This window comes from Mustela nivalis, assembly GCF_964662115.1.
Source record: "Mustela nivalis genome assembly, chromosome: 10".
In the NCBI taxonomy this organism is placed as follows: Eukaryota; Metazoa; Chordata; class Mammalia; order Carnivora; family Mustelidae; genus Mustela; species Mustela nivalis.
This window is the reverse complement of record NC_139029.1, coordinates 20,584,695-20,602,101: the sequence shown is the minus strand read 5'-3', so window position 1 is coordinate 20,602,101 and position 17,407 is coordinate 20,584,695. Positions and strand designations below refer to the sequence as shown.

The window sequence follows — 17,407 nt, the reverse complement described above, 5'->3', positions numbered from 1 at the left end:
GCTATCCCCCTCTCCACACCTGACCCTGTGGCGCCAGGGCACTATTCCAATCCCAGCAACTGGGTGGGTTCACACCCTCCAGAGCTTTGGAGGTGTAGGCCAAGGACCCCTGAGACCCACAGAGCAGACACTGAGCCAACAAGGCTCCAAGGAGTTTCTCTTAGATGATTTAGTGAGTGTGTGGTGGAGCCAAGGCTTGAATCTGTGTCTGTCTGACTGTAAGTCTGTCCTCCTCACCTCTGCTTTGTGCAGGATCCCACCCGCGTGGGTGAGCATCTGTCAGACGGTAGGTTGTAACCCATTAGCAAAGTCGATGTAGGGGGTTGCCAACAGCACTTTTTTTTTTTTTTTTTTCTGAAATCGGTCAGAATAGTATCATGTATCAAACATAGTAGGATAAATACCATTCTGTGAAACTTTGGTTTCTGTTATATGTATGTATACCTGTTTATTATATGCGAATGTACTGAGTGACACTGTAACTCATGGTTACTCCAAGTCAGGATCGTGAAAGTCTGGGTGACCGTTCCTCTAGCCCAAGCCACTTCAGCCAAGGCCCAAGCCTGTTTTCCCATCACCCTCTGCCCTGCAGAGTATATCCTCCCAGGTCCACCTTCTGTCTGTCCTGCCCCAGAGCCTCTGCATATGCTTTTTCCTTTCCCTAGAATGTTCTGGATGTACTCTTTGAATGGCTGGTATCTGGATCCTTTAACTGTTAGCCTGCACCTCCTCAGAAAAGCTGTCCCTGATCCCCATCTCAAATAATTCTCCCCAGTGTTACCTTCTGCCTCTATAATTCGTAGTTACTATATCTGCTTGTCTGGTTTTGTATGTTCTCCGCTGTACTAAAACTCTGTGGAAGGCCGGAATGTGTCTGTGCTGTTCAAGCACCTGGCTCACAGTAGGTCCACACTAAGTATCCACAGGTGGAAGGGGCAGCCCAGATTGGCCAGGCGACTTTGGGCAAGTCACTTTCTCAGTTTCTCGCCCTGTTGAATGAGGAGGTTAAATGTGATGCTCTCCGGGCCTCCTCAACACTGATGTTTTATGATTCTTTTGTCTGCAACTGGAATGTGGGTTGGAGGTTAAAGATACATTTGTCATTTCCTTTCAGTCATTTGATTTGTGCATCAGCCCTTGTGGGAGGCTGGTCAGGCTCTTCTTGCCAGTGTCATTTACATATTAAGGTAAACAAAACTCAGAGACCTAAGAATTTGCTCAACTAGCAGATCAGCAAAACCAGGTCCCAAACCCAGGCCTTTGATTTCTACTTCCATGCTTTTTTCCATAATACCACCCAAGTCAGCCTGCCCTCAATGAGGAGAAGGAGGACTGAGTAGGAAAAAGGAGGCTTCACAGCTTCCCTTGCCCATGTCATGCTGTTTCTCAGAGTCCAGGAGTTTCAGATCCTTAGCCACCTGCTGGGTGACATGAGCTACGTTGAGGTAATTAATGTGAGAATAACAGAATCTACCTTATATAACTATCCTGAGGACTCACAGAGATCCAAAGGACTTAAAGATTTTTTTTTTTTTTTTTTGACACACACAGAGATCACAAGTAGGCAGAGAGAGAGGGGGAAGCAGGCTCCCCACCCAGCAGAGAGCCCAATGTGGGGCTCGATCCCAGGACGCTGGGATCATGACCTGAGCCAAAGGCAGAGGCTTTAACCGACTGAGCCACCCAGGTGCCCCTAGATCTTCTTTATTCTCTAAGTAGTACTTGAAGGCTGATGTCTTAGGTGCCCATTTACTGAGGAGGGTGACTTGGGGTCCGGTGTGGAGAGGGGTCCTGTCTCACTACCCTGGACTCACCCCCTGACTCAGGAACCTGGCAGACGGAGGCTGTGTTCAGTGAGGAAGCAGTGATCAGCATTCCAAGTGACCTCCCTCTTCAGAGTGCCGCCACCCTGAGTGTCAATCCCTGCACGGCCTACAGGATGTTGATGGACTTCGAGCAGCTGCAGCCAGGTAGGAACCCACAGGAGCTGGGAGCAGGCCGGGATCCCAGCCTGGGATGGAACCCAAATCCTGACCCCGAGACCATGGGAACTTACCAGTAAAGGGCTGAGAGGAAGATGGGCCCCTACCCAGGCTGAGTGCATGATTGTTGCTTTTGCTTTGTTAGCTTGGATCCTAGAAAACATGCTGAAACTTCATGAGGAGAACACTCCAGATAACCGCTGAAGGACCACATTCCCTGGCGCTTGGGATGAAATTCTGTCATTCAGCAAAAACAGGGAGCTGTGCTAAGCTCTGGGATACAAAGCTAGACAAGATAGACACAGTGCCTGTGTTTTCAGTAAATTGCTGAACTGAGTAATTCACTCAGCATTCATAGGACACTTTCCAGTTCACATAAGAGACCTTTACGTGCATTAAACCTTCAAAGCAGTGCGGTGAGGCTGGTGTCGTGGTGGGAAGCCCAGGTCCCGAGCAGAAAACCTGGGTCTGAACCCAAGCTTCCCCTCTCACAGTCAAATGACCTCTCAGATCATCAGATGTGTCACCCGTAACACAGAGAGGAAGGGTTTGTGAGGGTTAACAGAGACAATGCACACAGCACAGTAACTCCTCTACTTGATTATTCTTCCTGTTGAGCAGTGAGGAAACTGAGGTCCAGAGAAGGAAACTGCTATGTGAGTTCACTGGGCAAGGAGATGACAAAGCCAAGTGTTCTGTTTGGGGTTCCCTAAAAGCAGAGCCTGAGACAAGGATGGAAGGTGGATGGTTGGCAGGGAAGGTGATCCCAGGAAGCAGGAGTGAGGAGATGGGGTGAGCCAGGGAAGGCCGCTTACTGCTGTGGGCAAGCAGAGCTCAGTCTTGCTGAGAGGGGACCTTCCAAGACCCTCATGGAACCCACCTCACAGTTAACCTCCCATTGACAGGAGGCTGGGCTCCCCCCCGTTGCTGGAGGGTCACCCTGCACACTCTGCATGTCCAGGGGCTAGAGAAATGGCCTAGTCTAGCTCTGCCATGCGCATGTCGAACCTGAAGCAGAGATGCTGGTGCATGATAGGCTTAGGTAGCCTCCACTGCTTGAGGCTAAAAACCAGTCCCGCTCCCTGCCAAGAGAAATGCAGGTCCTCACAGCTGTGCCAGAGCGGTCCTGGGAGCCTTTGGTGGAAAAAGCCAGCAGGTGACTAGGGACCTTTGCCCAAATCCTGGTGCAAGAGACGTTTTGATCGCCTGCATCTCATCCCCTCAGACCACCTCTTATTTGAGCCGCAGCTGGACATCAGGGCCATCTGACCTCACGGGGCCCATGGTGCATATCCCTCCACTTGCCTGCCTCTGGACAGGTGTGGCCTGGGCTAGATCAGTGTTAGTCTAAGTTGTCCTGCTGAGCCATAGTGAGAATTACAGCTTACCTTGTAATCCAGTACAAGGATATAGGTGAGTATGTACTTTGGTTCCCACAGTTTCATGGAGCAGTATTTACCCTTCTGTGTGGTGCGCTATACTCTCTTAATTCTGTAACCTGGAATTTTAACCAAAAAAAAAAATGCTACTTGCAACCCACTAGTTTGATTTTATAACCCACTAATGGGTGACATTCCATATGTTGACTCCTGGCTACAGAGAATGGGCATTCTTCCAGGAACTCCCCTGTCTGTAGCCCTAGATCCCTGCATTTCAGATAACATTTCTGGGATAATAGAGCACCTTCCTGGACACATTGGCATCTGACTAATAAGAAGCATCTCAATTGGTGTTCCCAGGACTCCTGTCTTACGGGGAGTAAACGGAGGTCATGACCTGTCCCATGTTTCAGTCAGTTATAGTCCGTGAGGGAGCTGGGAGTCACACCAAGTCCGTGTCATGTCAGAACCCACGTTTTCACTGCCTCCCCCATTGGCAAATTCCAAAGCCAGGCCTGGCCTTTGACCACAGATGACCTAAAGGACCCCACTTCCGGGGCTGCAGGTTTTTCCAGCACAGCTCTAAACCCATTTCAAGGCGCTGTGCCTATACTTAGCAGCACAAAGGGGAAATAAAGTGTGGCCGTGCCCTCAGGAAGCTGTAGGCCGCAGGCTCTTGCCAAAAACGGACCTATCCACAACCAAGTATGAGATAGAGCACACCACCTGCGGAGCACTGGGGAAACACACCCAGGGAAGATGGGAAGGAAGCCACGCCTGAGCTGTGCTTCAAAGGGTACGTGGGATTTCAAAATGAAGGAAGAGAGAAAGAAGGAAGCATTACAAACCATAAAAATAACCTAAGCAGAGATTTGAGAATATAAAATCAGAAGGCTGATGATCAACATGAAGTCCTTTACACAGTGGGGTCTAAATTGTGTATAGTATGGGCTCCGAGGTGCCAAGTCTTGGGAGGCACCATGGGTGTTATGGAATTTTGGGGGGCATTGGGAGAAGAGTAAGCAACACTCCAAGGTCTGAGAAGGATCAGCAGCCAGGTCCTGGGTCATTTCGAGCCTGAAGACTCCCCTCTCTTGCCCTACAATAGGATCCCAGGCAGGAAACCCTTGACCCAGTTACAGGTCTCTGGGGCTTGACTTGGGTCTCTTCCTGGCCCCACAGGAGACTGTGTCATCCAGAATGCATCCAACAGTGGAGTGGGGCAAGCAGTCATCCAGATCGCCGCAGCCCTGGGCCTGAGGACCATCAATGTGGTCCGAGACAGGTGTGTGGGGAGACCTGATCCCAGGGCAAGCTAGTGGCCCTTCCTCCCAAACTCCCACCCTGCCCCGTATCCCTGCAGATGCCCCTGTCTCCACTAGAGGGCACCCGTGCATAAGCAGTCCTCCTCTGCAGCAGACACGGACTGCTGACAGGTCAGCCATGGGAAAGGAGGCCCAGGGGGCCTCTGGCTGTGGATGAGCCACGTCCTAAATGTAAAGGGAGAGCGGGAAGGAGGTGGAGCCCACCCTTGCCGAAGACTTTTTCTTCTTCTTCTTTTCTTTTTAAAGATTTATTTATTTATTTATTTATTAGACAGAGAGATCACAAGTAGACAGAGAGGCAGGCAGAGAGAGAGACAGAGAGAGAGAGAAGCAGGCTCCCTGCTGAGCAGAGAGCCCGACGCGGGACTTGATCCTAGGACCCCGAGATCATGACCTGAGCCAAAGGCAGCGGCTTAACCCACTGAGCCACCCAGGCGCCCTTGCCAAAGACTTTTTGAGACTCTTGAGATAACCCATGATCTCACACCCACAATTCATATTTGAGAATCCCTGAAACTGTGTTCTTGCTACTGTGAACTAACCCAGGGCCTTTTCTCCCCTTGCATCTGGTGGCACTTTGAACTGCTCCCACCAGGGATATGAAGGAGATGGGACAGGATTGTCATCTCTGTTTTATGGTGAGAAACAAGTTCCAGAGAAAGGAAGACATAGCAAGTCAGTAACAGACTCTTCGCTCCCTGGCTCGAGCTCTTTCCACCATAGCATCCCGTTGTCTTAAGCCTCGCTGTCTCCTGGAAGTCCAGTCTTAGGAGGAGAACTGATACTCACTTCCCCTTCCTGTCCCCTCACTTGTGTTAACAAAATCTACTGTTTGCCTTGGCCAAAGAGGTCCAGAGCCACTCCTGGGCTGGAGTATATTTGCACAACACACTGAAGAGCCCCCTTGAAAAGCGTTGGGGAAGGGAAATGAAGGTTGTTGTTTCAGTAGACAAAGTCAGGGTGTGAAATGACTTTCTCACACCTTTGAGCTGACAAGGGCTGTAGGAATCACCCCAAAATACCAGTAAGGGAACCGAGGCATGGAGGTGTTGGGGTGTGATGAAATCGGGTAGCCAGTCCCTACAGAAGGCCTGGCTTACACACAACCCCAGCTTCCCACAAAGAAACTCATGTTCTCACAGCCATGGCAGAGGGGTCCTACGAGCCTAGGGTAAAGAAAGCCAGCAGGTGTAACCAAGGGCCATGGATTGTGTTTGGTTTCCAGACCTGACTTCCAAAAGCTGACTGACAGACTGAAGAGTCTGGGGGCCGAGCATGTTCTCACAGAAGAGGAGCTAAGGAAGCCTGAGATGAAAAACTTCTTTAAGGTACCTAGGATGAGGGGCATTGTGCCTTCATTCCATGCTCATCTCCCTGGGGAAGACAGATCTGCTAGAAAGGCTGGGACTGGCCCCTGTTGCTCCTCTCCAAATTCTCCCTTAGTCTCTTTGTGGAAGGGGAAAGCACTCATTAAGGGCTCCTGGTGCTGTGAGGGAGGCAGAAGAGACAAAGTTCAAGAAACCCTGGATGGTGTGTAGGTTTGAATATTTGTAGCGCATCTCCTCAGCCCTCACAACCAGCGTGAATCTCCGACCTGGGGGAGGATGTGGGGAACTTGTGGCACAGGGCAGGAAGAGAAAGGAAAGCATTTGTAGGTGAGAAAACCAAGACTCAAAAGAGATCAATGGGCACCAAGGGCAGACAGTTACAGGTGGTGGGGTCAGGGCTCTCTGAACTCACAGCTTCTTAACCTTCCAGAACCTCCATCCCCCAGCACACCCAATAAGTGATGAGACTGTATCTCAGCCTCCTCCCTCTGAACCCTGGAGTGACCAAACACACTCTCTCGAGAACACATGCCTCTTAAGGCTTCTAAAGCCCGAGTTGAACTGAGTTGTAAGTGCACACACAGAAGAGGCACACTCGGGGGACCTGAAGTCCTTCAAAAAGGAATTTAGACACCCTCATCTGTTCTTTCCCAGAGATGAGTTCTGGACGAAATTCCAAAACAGATAATAGGATTAAATTGATAAAGCAAAGGTCCTCCTTGGGCCCAGTTTGAAGGCACAGACATCCCATTTCCTCGCTCCCTCCCTCTGACACGTGGCCCGGGGCGGGGTGGGGGGGAGCTGTTGGTAGCCAGCTTCCGACCCCACATGTACAGAGCTGCTCCCTCACTGCAGGTTTCTTATTTTCCAGGACATGCCCCCGCCGCGGCTTGCTCTCAACTGTGTTGGTGGGAAAAGCTCCACAGAACTGCTGCGACACTTAGCGTAAGTCCCTCACCCCTGCAGGTCCGGTTGGCCAGCGCTCTCCATGCCTTTAGCTGAGAGGACGGTCAAGGGACCAAGTCCCAGTAGCCAACGCCAGCCAAGGCCAAGTCAGCATAACCCTGAGCAGGAAACTGGGGCCACAGTCCTGTCCTAGTCAACCAGGCACTTCCTTTCTCAGCCTCCCAACATTATAGATCACCGAGACACCTGCCCATTTTGTTTCTCAAAGGATCCGGAAGATGGCTAAGCTTTCTGTGAGAGGGAAATGGTTACTGATTCATAACCTAGGGGCCTCTTAAAAAGTCACTCAGTCCTAGCTTGTTAACTTTTAAGTTTTTTATTAGATTCTCATTTTAGAAGTAAAAGTATGCTCTGACAAAGCATTTTGAAAGCATGTAAAGGTACAAAGGATGGGCCACCTGGCTGTCTCAGTTAGTTGAGCATCCAACTCTTGATCTCAAGGTTGTAAGTTCAAGCCCCATGTGGAGATTACTCAAAAAATAAAATCTTAAAAAAAAATTACAAAGGAAATATTAAGCACGAAAGTTACCTATCATACCGCAACCAAGGGGGAATAAGCCTTGTTGACAATATTAACAGTGCACGTCCTTCCCTTGTTTTTTCTGTTAACATGAACTTCTTGAGCTGAGGAGTGCCTGAAAGGATACATTCCAACTAAAACAGAAATCCCCTCAACAATATTAGTGGACACCTACTTGCTAACAGTCACTAGTGAGGGGGTACAGAGATGGCTAAGACACTGAGGGAACTCTCTAGAATTCACAGGCTAGATGGGAAGATGCGTCATGTGGCCAGAGAGCTGTGAGAGCCATCACTGAGCATTTGCCTGTGCACCAGACTGTGCAGAGGACTTGATTTACCCCCCACTCAAGTGAGGGGTCCTATTCCATCCCATTTACACATGGACCCAAAAGGTTAATTACCTCCCCCAAGCGCTGGGAAGTGGGAGGGCCAGGCTTAACCCCAAGCTACTGTGACTCCTGAACACAACCCTTCCTCCCAAGTCTGGGGTTAGGGGAAGGGGAGTGGGGGGTAGAATATAAACCCTTTCTGCCTCAGAAGGTTAGTCCAAGAACACAAAGAAGAAGCACAAATCGCTCCAAAGGTGGCGGGGGTGGGGGGCTTCAGTTTTCTCACTGCAGAGCCAGAGTGATAACAGTGCCCCCCTGGGGCTATGGGGGGGTCTTCACAGAGCCAGTGCACATGGAAATACTCATACCTTTGCCCCGCACCCAGAAAACGCTCAATGAACATTTGGGTGGGTGGGGGGAGCACGTGATCCCCACCTAGGAGCTACTTTCTGGAACAGGTGTCAGCTGAAGGGAACTTAAGACCAAACTACCCACCAGCCTCCGGGACAAAGAATCACCTACCTCACACAGCAGCTTCTTCCATTCTGTAGTTTGCAAAGCACCCCCCTCGCCTTCCATTGTCCTTGGTCAACAAACTCCTAAAAGAGCCAGGGAATGGGGAGGGAACACAGGTTAAGATGAGCACAGGAAGTCCTAGCTTACTTGTTTTTGAAAAACTATTTGAGCCTCTCCCGTTTGACTGCTGGGGTGCGTGTGGGTGTCAGCAGGTCCTGACCAGGCCCCGCCTGCAGCGAAGGGCCAGTCACCCACTGTCCTCTGCCCCACTGACACCATTCCTTACATGTACGGCCACCTCATCTCACAGCTTCTTCGAGTCAGTGTGGACAGGTGACGAGCAGAGGTCTGCACCGATGTCTGTGCATGGCCCAAGGCTGCACATGAAGGAGTGGAAGGGAGCCAGGACTAAACTTGGGCTTTTCTCAGCAGAGCACACTTCTCTGCAACAATTCATCCAAGCGCAACTGGGTGGTTAGATCAGTGGGTTCCCAGCTCTGGCTCAACATCCATGTCGCCTGGTGGGGTTGTTTGTCGCTTGGCTTAAGCAGGGATCCTTGCTTCCTGATTCCTTAGGTCTGGGTGGGAACTCAAGTCTACAGTTTTTGAAACCTTCCCAAGGGTTCTGAGAGCAAGGTTCAAGGACCAGGGTTGGAATAGAAGTGTTCTGGCAGCTTTGAGAAGGGCCCTGTCTCTGCCTGTACCCACTCTGTTCTCTCTGGACTCTTCAGGCCTGGGGGAACCATGGTGACCTACGGGGGAATGGCCAAGCAGCCCGTCATAGCCTCTGTGGTAAGCTGGTGGGGGAGGCAGACGTGGACACAGGCCTGGACCCCACAGTTGTCCAGACCCACAGAAGCCCTTGTCCGTGGAGGGGGTTTATACCTCCAGCAGAGCCTGAAATGCTGGCCCTCAGAGCCCCAGCTCGTCCCTCTTGTGTCCACAGAGCCAGCTCATTTTTAAGGATCTCAAACTTCGAGGCTTTTGGTTGTCCCAGTGGAAGAAGGACCACAGTCCAGGTGAGTGGATGATGGCCCTATCGCCAGGGGCCACACAAGAGGGCAGTGCCTGCTGTAGAAGTGACCCGCCATCCTCAGGCCTGGAGAGGTAATGGGCTCCTGCGCCTTGGCGGGCTGAAGGAAAATAGCCTCTAGCCATAGCAGCAGTCAGCCAATAGGTGGCAGCAGTGAGCAAGGCACACACTGTCCCCATCCTGAGCAGATGCCCCTGGGGAAGACAGCCATGTACAGAGAACAAATTCTGGAGGCAGTCTGCCTGGGTTCAAATCCTGCTCCCGCCATCACTGGGAATAGGCTTACCCAGGCTAGCCGTGGGACCTGGACAAGTTACTTGACTTCTGTCTCAGTTGAAATATCACAGTTGTCTAGATACTGTTGGCCTTTGATTGAGGAGGAAACTGAGGTTCAAAGTGGTTAGATAGCTTGCCCAGTCTCCCCGTGTAGGGAGTGGTACAGCCACAATGTACACTCATCTCTTTGACTCCAGAACCTGAGCCAGTCCACCAGCCTTCCTCTCCTGGAGGACTGGTGGTCCAGAGTGTGACACCATCCCCACCACCCCCCAATGCTGAGACTGAAGAATCACGTGGAGTTGTCCAAGTGAAGGGGAGGAACGTGGTGGCATCAATGGCATGTTTCAGGCCAGAAACGTAGCCTATGCAAAAGCCCATCATAGAGAGTGGGGGCCTAGACAGATAGGTTGTGACCTGATTATGAGAAGCTTTACAACCCTTCCTAAGGAGCTCAGACTCTATCTTAAAGGCAAGTGAAGAGCCACCAAAGCGGTCTCAACAGGGGACATGATTAGATTTGAATGTTGCATGAATTGATGTCTGTGAACAACCACTTCTCAGCTGAGGCCTTCACTTCTCATCTTCCTGGACCATAGAGGGGTGCAGGCCCTGGGAGGCGATGCTGGGGACCTCAACTTGGAGGAGTCTAAGGGAGTCCTGGGTTCTCAGAGAAAGCTGCCTTCCCTGAGCAAAACTCATCAGTTCCACATCAGCTGGCATGCCAGGCACACCCATGCCCCCGCCAGCCCTCAACCCTCCACCTCCCTTCCCTGTGCCTCTTCTAGCCGCCCTGCCTCAGTACTCCTGCCCCTCCCACTCTTCAGGACTCTCGGTTACACCCCAGTCAGGTTCTGTGGCTCAGAGCCCTCATCGCCACCGCTCTGCCTGCCCACCAGCTCCTGGGGCCATTCCCCACGCTCCTCTGCCCTACCCTGCCAGGAACCAGGCTGCCTGCACAACCTCCCTACCCTTGGTCAAGCCTGGGCTCTTGAGGCTTTCCTGGAGTTTAGCGCCAGCTCCTGCCACCAGGGGAGGCCCATGGTGTGTCTTGCTGTGCCCTGCCACCACACCCCGTCTGACTTCCTCAACTTCCCACAGCCCAGTTCAAGGAGCTGATTCTCACGCTGTGCGGTCTCATCAGCCGAGGCCAGCTCACAGCCCCCGCCTGCTCCGAGGTCCCACTGCAGGACTACCAGCGTGCCTTGGAAGCCTCGATGCAGCCCTTCGTGTCTTCAAAGCAGATTCTCACCATGTGCTAATCGCGAGGAGCCAGAGCGAGGTGGGAGAGGAGACAGATCAGCCGGACTGGTTTCTGGCGCCTCGGTTTCTGGCCCCCTCAGCCTTCCACAGGCTGTCCTCTCTTCCAACTGGGAGGGTTGTGCAGCCAGCCAAGGCTTGCCCCAGGGCCAGCCCCAGGGTGTCTAATAAAGTGAACTTCCGAAAAACAAACACATACAAACCCATAGAAGTCATCCCTGTCAAGAAGGACCCTCATTGTGCACCTGCTAAGAAGCCCCCTTGCCTGTCCTCCACTTGTCCCCCAGCGATGATTTCCTGACCACCTGAAACAAAGCATGGGGGGCACTGGCAGGTACAAAAGCCAGTAGGACACAGGCTCCACCCTCAGGCTCTCTGCAGAGGAGCAAAAAGGAACATGTGACTCACTCTGGGTGGTGTGTGGCTCAGTCTGGGGCAGGAGGAGGATCTACACGGGAGAGAGAATGTCAGGCTGAGGAGCCAAGGAGGTGGGCACTCAGGTCGCCGGACCAAGCTACGGGATGCCTGTTCTAACTGGGAAGATGGTTGTTACACCAGTGCTTCTCAGCCCCAAGTCATTTTACCCCCAGGGGATGTTTGACAGTGTCTGGAGACATTTTTAGTCATCACTGAGAGGATGTTATTGGCATCTAGAGGGTAGAGGTGAGTGATGCTGCTCAGACATTTTGTGGTGCACAAAACAGCCTTCCCCAACAGAGAATTACCCAGCCCAGAATGTCCCTGATGCCGCGGCTGAGAAACCCAGCATTAAACTAAGATTCCTACAACAACTACTGTGCGGATTCGTATGCTAAGCATGTGGGTGAAACGCTGAGACCATCACTGATCAGGGTCTTGTCCTAGGCCTGTGGTCAGGGGAGTCTTCCTGACATGAAGCTTGAAAGTTGGCTCTGAAAATGAGTAGCTTTATTCAAAGAGAAGAGTTTGACATTATGTAACTTTCCATGTTTGCCTTATGATCCACTCATTCAGAGCAAAAAACTAGAAACTTTGGAATGTACTTACTGGATACTTAGTATGTGCCTTAGGCTAGGGATGCTGGTGGTGGGGGAGAGGGGACTGGCCCTCTAGTTGCTTAGCCCAGAGCAGGGGACAGACCTTCCCAGTATATAATGAGGCCACTGACTTGGGTATTCAGAGGGCAGTGGGGACACAGCAGCTCTGCCTGGAGGGTTGAAGGAAGGCTTCATGGAGGAGGTGTCATCCACAGTAAATCTTAAAGGCCAAGCAGGAAAATATACCAAGCGAAACCAAGGGCACATATGAGATTTTGGAGGGCTGGGAGCCTGGCTCTGCCCCCTGAGACAGAAGAGTGTGAGGACTAAGGTGGGAACTGTGAATAGAGGTCAAAGCAAGAATGTTCGAGAAGTTAGCACTTACCCTTCAGAGCAGGGGAGGCACAAAGGGATTTTCAGCAAGAGTGATGTGGGAAAATTGGCTCCAAAGGCTAGAGTATGCTCAGGCTTAGTTGCATGCAAACACATAGACAGGCCCCCAGCATAATACTCTTGCCTTTGGGAGCACCTTCTGGGTCCTCTGGAGAAAAGGACTCCTCTTCAGCCCAGGGTTGGGGAAGGTCCACAGGTGTCCTCTGGATAAGAGTTGCTACCTTGCGCAACTAGGCTTGGGATCAGCCCCAACCTGCCCAGGTCTCTCCTGTCCCCTGTCCTCTATCCTTGAGGTTAGTGGGACACCTGACTGTATAGATGGTCAACATGGGCAAGTGCAAAAAGCCTGAGAGGGTGGAAGAGGCTGCTCAAAGTCTACAGGAGTGAACGGTTCAGATTCAGTTCTTCGGGGTGAGTCCACAATGTTGGGCTTAGGGGAACCGATGAGCCTGCAGCCATGGGGAGGGAGCAGCCCCTGGTACAGACTCAGAGGAGGAAGATTCCTAACATCATGGTTAGAGACCCCATGGAGGGATGTGCAAGATGTCCTGAGAATGTAGCTCTAGGGGTCTGGAGATGACATCTGTGCTGTGCTTTAAAGGATGATTATAGTTTTCTCAGGCAGAGAAAGGAGACAAGCATAAACCAAGGGACCAGATTAAGTCATAGAAGCAGGACGTTTATGTTAGAATCTTCTCATTTCCCCCCAAATATCCATTCTCTTCCTGAGGATGCCGACAACTTTTAGGTCGGCACATGGTGGCTGGAATAAACGGGTTTCTTGCTTTCCTTACAGCAGACAGGTCTGTCACTTGTCATGCAAACAGAATTGGTAGGTGTCAGTTTATTAAGAACCTCTTTAAAATATAGCTGGCATCCATCCTGTACCTCTATCTTCCCTTTCTGCCTTCCCCCTGGCTGGGACATAGGCCTGATTCTGAGAATTTGCGCAACCATCTTTGACCATGTTAAGAATGGGTCAGTGACAAGATCCAAGAAGCCTGGGTCCCCTGTACCCAGAAGTCCTAACTGGCCACCTCAGGATTTGTTTTACATAAGAAACAAGCTTCTGTGTTATTTCGGTCCCTAGTATTGGGGCTTTCTCTGAACTTGATTATAACTGATCCGTATTCTCTGGTCTAATTTATGTTGAAATCATTCATGCTGAAGCTGAAAGAGTGAATGGTGGCAGTTTATGATTCCCCACTAAGGAATTTGAATTTTATCCTATTGGCCGTAGGAAACAAAAGATTTCTGAGCCAGAAAATGAGAACTCTGCTTTGGGGGGGGGAAAAAATTCCTCTGGCCGCAGGTTAGGGGACAGTTGGGAGAAGGGAGACACTAAAAGAAGAGAACATCAGAAACTCCCAGGCTTCTGAATTTCAAATAAGGAAAATCCCCTGAAACTTCAAAGACCAGCATGGGGATTACCAACATTTCAGAGGCCAGCATGGAGAGGAGACTGTGACAAGACCGTAGGAAGAATCAAACTTCAGATGGATCATCTCTTGCACACTTTCCACAAGTACGGAGGCTATTTTTCATTTTCAGGACGAATAATTTCTCTATGGAGTGGGGACAGCTCTTTGGGCCCACTAAGTAAAATCCTTCTTAAATGGCTGGAGGAGGAACCCTGGGCTCCAGGGGACTGAAAGAAGACCAACAGGCATTACCTCCTAAACCAAAGCTGGGACACACCTGATGCCTGGAGGCTTCATGACTCTGACTCTGGCGCTCCCTGCTTGGAGTCTTCTGGGAGCTTCCACCCTGCAACTACCTACAGCCACTGCCATAATACTGATGACTGCTTTGTGTCTTGGGAGATGAGATAAATAAGCCTGCTTTCCTCAGGGAAAGACTTGAGGCCCGGAAGAAAGTTCTTGAATTCATCTGTGTGGAGCAGGTGGGCCTGTCCTTGCGCCTGGAAGCTCTTGGCTGCATCTACCAGCCTCATACTTGTTGGTAGGCACCTTGCCCTGGGGAAGACACTGGGCCCAGCCAGAGCAGCTGGGAATGGTAAAGAAGACAGACATTTGCAGGCAGGAAAATCCTGGGAAGACAGCAGAGCTGACCTAAAAGGTAAGGAGACATTTGCACTCCCTGAAAGAAAAACAAGCTCTCTCTATGCCCCTAACCCTTTGCAGTGTTTAAGCCCTTTAACGTGTATCTCCATTTGATTTTTACAACTTCCTTGTATCATTGAGATTTTAATTAATATCATAACTTTACAGAAGAGGAAGACACCAAGAGAGGCGAAGTGAGTTGCTCAAGGTCACACAGCAGGCAGCAGATCTGGCGCCAGAAGCCAGCTCCCCTGACCCTGTCTGGTCACCATACCAGTCAATCCTGACTTTTTTCTTTTTTTCTTTGGCCCCACAATTGGCCCTGTGCTCCCTCTTTTCTCTGGACTCCTTGATTTTGTACAATGATAATTAGCATGTCAATCAGAAGACAGTTCAAATTTCCCTGAGTCTGTGTCTCATGGGGAGGCAGGAAAAAGGAGAATCAGGTGGCCACTGAAGTCATTCAGGTAAGAGATCATTTGTTGATTCACTTAATAAACATATTGAACACCCACTATGTGAAAAGCACTGTTAATAGATGTTAGGGATACAGTAGGAGACAAAAAAAACACAGCCCCTGATACCAGGGAGCTTATATTCTAGTAGAAGAGAAAGACCATGAACAAAAAGAAATAAGGCAATAACAGAGTGTGGTAGATGCTGTGAAGAAAAAAATACAGTGATATCATATTGACAGGATACTTGACATAAAGAGGGCAAGGAAGGTCTGAGGCCTGAGAAGGGGCCAATCATACTGCAGACAGAGGGAAAAGCACAACTTTTTAGCTGTGATGTATGAACAATATGACGAGACCTGCACTCACTTAGGAAGTGGGAGTGAAGTGGATGGATTCGGCAACATTTAGAAGGAAGGACCAACTAGATGAGGCGGTTGAACTTCAGCACTTTGCCTGATGGAAGGTGCCACTCCCCAAATTAGGAAACTCCGGAGGAGGAGCAGGATTTAGAGACAGGCATTTTCCCTGTATGGGGCTTTCATTCCCATCTGTATAACAGATGTAGTCTGATCACAGACTACGTGACACAGACACAGACTACATGACAACCAAGGTTAAAACCAGTTCTTAAGAATATCATGATCCTCATACTACTAAATTCCAAATGGATCAAAGATTGCAATATAAAAAAAGTAAGTCCTAAAAATAACAATAAGCCATGGGAGGTGTTTTTCTTTTTAAATCTCAAAGTGAGAAAAACTACAACACAAAATCCAGAATCAAAGAAAAATAAAGGGTGGATAAATTTGACCCCATAAATATCTTACGTTTTTGCATAGCAGAAAACATTCTGGGAAAAGTCAAAAGTCAACAAACTGGGAAAAAATACTACTCCTCTAACAACTGATTTCGCTAATATATAGGGAGTTCCTATGAATCAGTAAAAAAATGGGCAAAGGGGGAGTCTGGGTGGCTCAGTCAGTTAAATATCTGACTCTTGGTTCCAGCTCAGGTCGTGATCTCAGGTAGTGAGATTGAGCTGAGCCCTACATTGGGCTCCTAACTCTGAGAGGAGTCTGCTTGAGATTCTCTGACTCTGCCCCCACTATCCCCACCCCCATTCGATTTTGCATTCTCTCTCTCTCAAATAAATCTATATAAGGGGGAGGATGGCTCCTGGGTCACTCAGTAAGTTGAGTGGCTGACTGTGGATTTCGGCTCAGGGTCCTGGGATCAATCCCAGGCTCAGCGGAGAGTCTGCTTGAGAATTCTCTCTCCCTCTCCATGCCTGCCTTCTGCGTGCTCTCTATAAATAAATATTTTTAAAAATTAACAGCAACAACAACAGAAAACAAGCAAAGGATCTAAGCAGACACAGAAAGTATAAGCATCTCTTAAACAAATGAATTGAGTCTCACTCCACTCAAGATAAATACAAACTAAACTACCCCAAGATAGCATTTTTCAGCTATTAGATTGACTAAGATCATAAAATTTGATAACACGATGTTGTTGATGAGATAGAGAAACAGGTACTATACTTGCCCATACCCTTTACCCCAACTATCTTCTAGGAATAGATACTACATATATGTATATACAAAGTTACTCATTGCAGCAGTTAAAACAAATGGTTTGAACCTACCTCAGTATCCTTCAGTAGGGCACTGAGTAATAAAATTACTGTGTATAACGCCATTTCATAAGCCATAAAATAATCCTGAGGAAGCTTCTTTTGTACTGATGGAATGACTTTCAAAATAATAGTAAGCACGAAACTGTACATATAGCACACCCCTATTGCTTTGTGTAAAATACCTCCCAAAGGGCATTTAAGAAACTGATTACGTTGTTTGCCTCTGGGAAGGGAAACGAGATGGCCAGAGGACGGAGATGGGAAGACTTTCCACTGTATCATTTGAAACAGTTAATGAATTATCCTTTCAAAATGTAATTTTAAGGGGCACCTGAGTGGCTCAGTCGGTTAAGACTCTGCCTTCTGCTTAGGTCATGATCTCAGGGCCATGGACAGAGCCCTGCCTTGGGCTCCCTGCTCAGCGGGAAGACTGTTTCCTCCCTCTACTCCTTAACCCGCCTGTGCTTCCTCTTTCATATATATATATATATATATATATACCGAGATAGGAACTCAAATATATATATATATACCAATATTTGAGTTCCTATCTCGGTCCAGATACTGTTCCAGGCAGTATATTCTTCCATATATACTACCCCAGTTAGTTATCCATTTAGTCCATTGAAATGGGATAAATCATTCTAATTTTACAATAGAAAATAAACTGGCCAAGTAATTATCAAGCCCAATCTAGCTTCAAAACTCCAGCCTTCCCCACCTTCCACACTGCTTCTATTGAAACAACCTGTCCTATTTTTAAAATAATATTGGTATTTATTGGACACTTGCAATGTGCTGGGAACAGTACTAAGTGCTTGACGTATCTAGTCTCATATATAATTCTCCAGTTGGCTCTGGAAGGTTGGAATTTCTATCCCTCTTATACAGAGAAGACAATTGGGGCTTAGAGAGCTGGCGCGTA

General features: G+C 49.3%; 2 protein-coding genes across 14 annotated transcripts in view; one reads left to right on the top strand and one right to left on the bottom strand.

Moving 5' to 3' along the window:
• The window catches only part of MECR (mitochondrial trans-2-enoyl-CoA reductase), a 30,678-nt gene extending 18,971 nt beyond the window's left edge, over window positions 1-11,707 (top strand). For all 4 annotated transcript variants that reach the window (XM_082684902.1, XM_082684905.1, XM_082684904.1 and 1 more), the window contains exons 4-10: window positions 1,827-1,970; window positions 4,544-4,646; window positions 5,912-6,014; window positions 6,886-6,959; window positions 9,079-9,139; window positions 9,294-9,366; window positions 10,758-11,707. In XM_082684902.1, coding sequence (XP_082541028.1) covers window positions 1,827-1,970; window positions 4,544-4,646; window positions 5,912-6,014; window positions 6,886-6,959; window positions 9,079-9,139; window positions 9,294-9,366; window positions 10,758-10,918 — 719 coding nt within the window. In that variant the 3' untranslated portion in view covers window positions 10,919-11,707. The remainder of the gene's footprint in view (window positions 1-1,826; window positions 1,971-4,543; window positions 4,647-5,911; window positions 6,015-6,885; window positions 6,960-9,078; window positions 9,140-9,293; window positions 9,367-10,757) is intronic.
• Window positions 1-17,407, bottom strand: part of PTPRU (protein tyrosine phosphatase receptor type U) — a 121,638-nt gene that overhangs the window by 103,735 nt on the left and 496 nt on the right. For 9 of the 10 annotated variants that reach the window (XM_082684736.1, XM_082684739.1, XM_082684740.1 and 6 more), the window contains exon 1: window positions 8,355-8,425. In XM_082684736.1, the coding sequence (XP_082540862.1) occupies window positions 8,355-8,410 (56 nt within the window). In that variant the 5' untranslated portion in view covers window positions 8,411-8,425. Of the gene's footprint in view, window positions 1-8,354; window positions 8,431-17,407 lie in introns of those variants that run through there. The other variant, XM_082684731.1, reaches the window with a different exon arrangement.